We start from the raw sequence: 1,705 nt of genomic DNA, 5'->3' as shown, positions 1-1,705 counted from the left end.
AATTAGTCGGAACCCAGGAGAGGGTAACTTGTTGAGAAGGTTTGGTGTCACTTCTAACTATAGTTATATTATTTACCATTGCATTTATTTGTGACAGTCACACCTTAGATGTTAGATGTATACAGAATAAACAGACTCCTTATATCTACCAGGTACTCACCGATAAAAATCATTTTCACTGACAATATCCCTAAGACTGTCCTCGGGATCGACGACCCGATCATAAACTGAAGCCCTTTTACTCCGGTACTTCGGGAGCACCACCACTTCAGGTTTGTCCAAAAAGTCTTTCTTCGTTGGCGACATACACCCCGAGTCTAACAAATTCTCTGAATGTCCGTGATGTATTTCTTCACTAACGGGAATATCTGCGGGATTTTGAAGCACTAGCTCATCACTTTTACTTGAGGACAAGTCACTGAAAAACTCCGTGTTTTTACTGGCTCTGTAAGTGTCCAGTAAGGCCCTCGGGAAAGTGTCTCCGCGAGAAATTATTACTTCAGTCATTTTTAGCACAAGTGATCACCAAATGTTCTATTAGGGGCAAAATAGCTATACAAGATGCACTTAGAATAATGGCAATCCGCTTGCAGGCACTCCAATACCATGATTTGAATGTAAATTAGTGAAAAAGCCAACTAAACGAGCTCTAAAACTCAGCAACTTCAACAACACATGAATATAAACCGAGTAAACAACACAAAAATCGCGTTCGCGTCAGCAGACTGATCCATAGAACAAGGCAGGGATCTCACATTGACATGACACAAGACTGTTTTGCCAACTAGCGCATATATCGCAATCGGCTCCTTGCTTAAATAACATGCGCAAGTTAGTTTGAGGTTACGTTAATCAAAACAAACTTCTATTTACTAGTTAGTTACACAAAATATCCCCCCTATGTATGGGGGTATGTTCTGTGGTTAGTTACAGAGACAAGTTACTTGTCTCCGGTCTGAGGCATGCCCTGAGCACTCTCACTTAAAAACCTAACCGAGAACAACCGATTTCATAGTCGCCAGAGGCGCTACAGACGATAAAGAGCTACAGATTAAATCATGAAATAACTCACTGTAGGAAAATATTCTGTGGATGAATGCGATAACGCAAGTCAAATGTCAAATAAATCATTCCCATTGTTGTTTGTGGGTTTGTCATGGATGTATGATGACCAATCCACAAAATATCCCCCCTTATGGGGGTATGTTCTGTGGACCAATCAGTCTTAGTCGGAAAGCATGGGAGATCAGTTCGCCCACTGCCTTATCGCCTTTGAAAATGTCCACCGCAGTTATGGGCGAAACGTGAGGAAGAAATTCCGATAGACCACGGCTTCAAAGCCCGGAAAACATTCCTAAATGTAATTCTTATGAAACTTTCAGCATCTTTAGAGGGTGTTCTAAAGCCGGTGAAACTTTAAAATTGCCTTTTGCGTTAGTTTGAAAGATACGAAATTTTAAAGGAGGGAGAGTTCTCTGGAAGCAATTTATACCCACATTTACTAAGTTCAGTTTTCGCGTCTATTTTCATGAAACTTGTGTCAGCTATTTTCTAAAGCTGGTAAAACCTCCAAGTTGCTACCTGCAATAGTTTTGAAAATTCGAATTTTAAATAGATGGTAGTTGCCTGGAAACATCCAATTTTGAGACCAACATTTACTAAGCTGGTAAAGTTTAGAATTCAACTCGATTTTTCTGAAACTTTC

General features: G+C 40.1%; 1 protein-coding gene across 1 annotated transcript in view; it reads right to left on the bottom strand.

Annotated features, from left to right (window-relative positions):
* LOC109539367 overlaps positions 1-1,126 on the bottom strand; it is a 16,960-nt gene extending 15,834 nt beyond the window's left edge. Inside the window, exon 1 of the mRNA XM_048669781.1 lies at positions 161-1,126. Coding sequence (XP_048525738.1) covers positions 161-507 — 347 coding nt within the window. The 5' untranslated portion in view covers positions 508-1,126. The remainder of the gene's footprint in view (positions 1-160) is intronic.
* Positions 1,127-1,705: the final 579 nt, after the last annotated feature.

Source organism: Dendroctonus ponderosae, unplaced genomic scaffold, assembly GCF_020466585.1.
Source record: "Dendroctonus ponderosae isolate FM_Combo_2020 unplaced genomic scaffold, Dpon_F_20191213v2 Dpon_F_20191213_9, whole genome shotgun sequence".
NCBI classification, from domain to species: domain Eukaryota; kingdom Metazoa; phylum Arthropoda; class Insecta; order Coleoptera; family Curculionidae; genus Dendroctonus; species Dendroctonus ponderosae.
The sequence above is the reverse complement of the archived record's forward strand: the minus strand, read 5'-3'. Positions and strand labels throughout refer to the sequence as shown.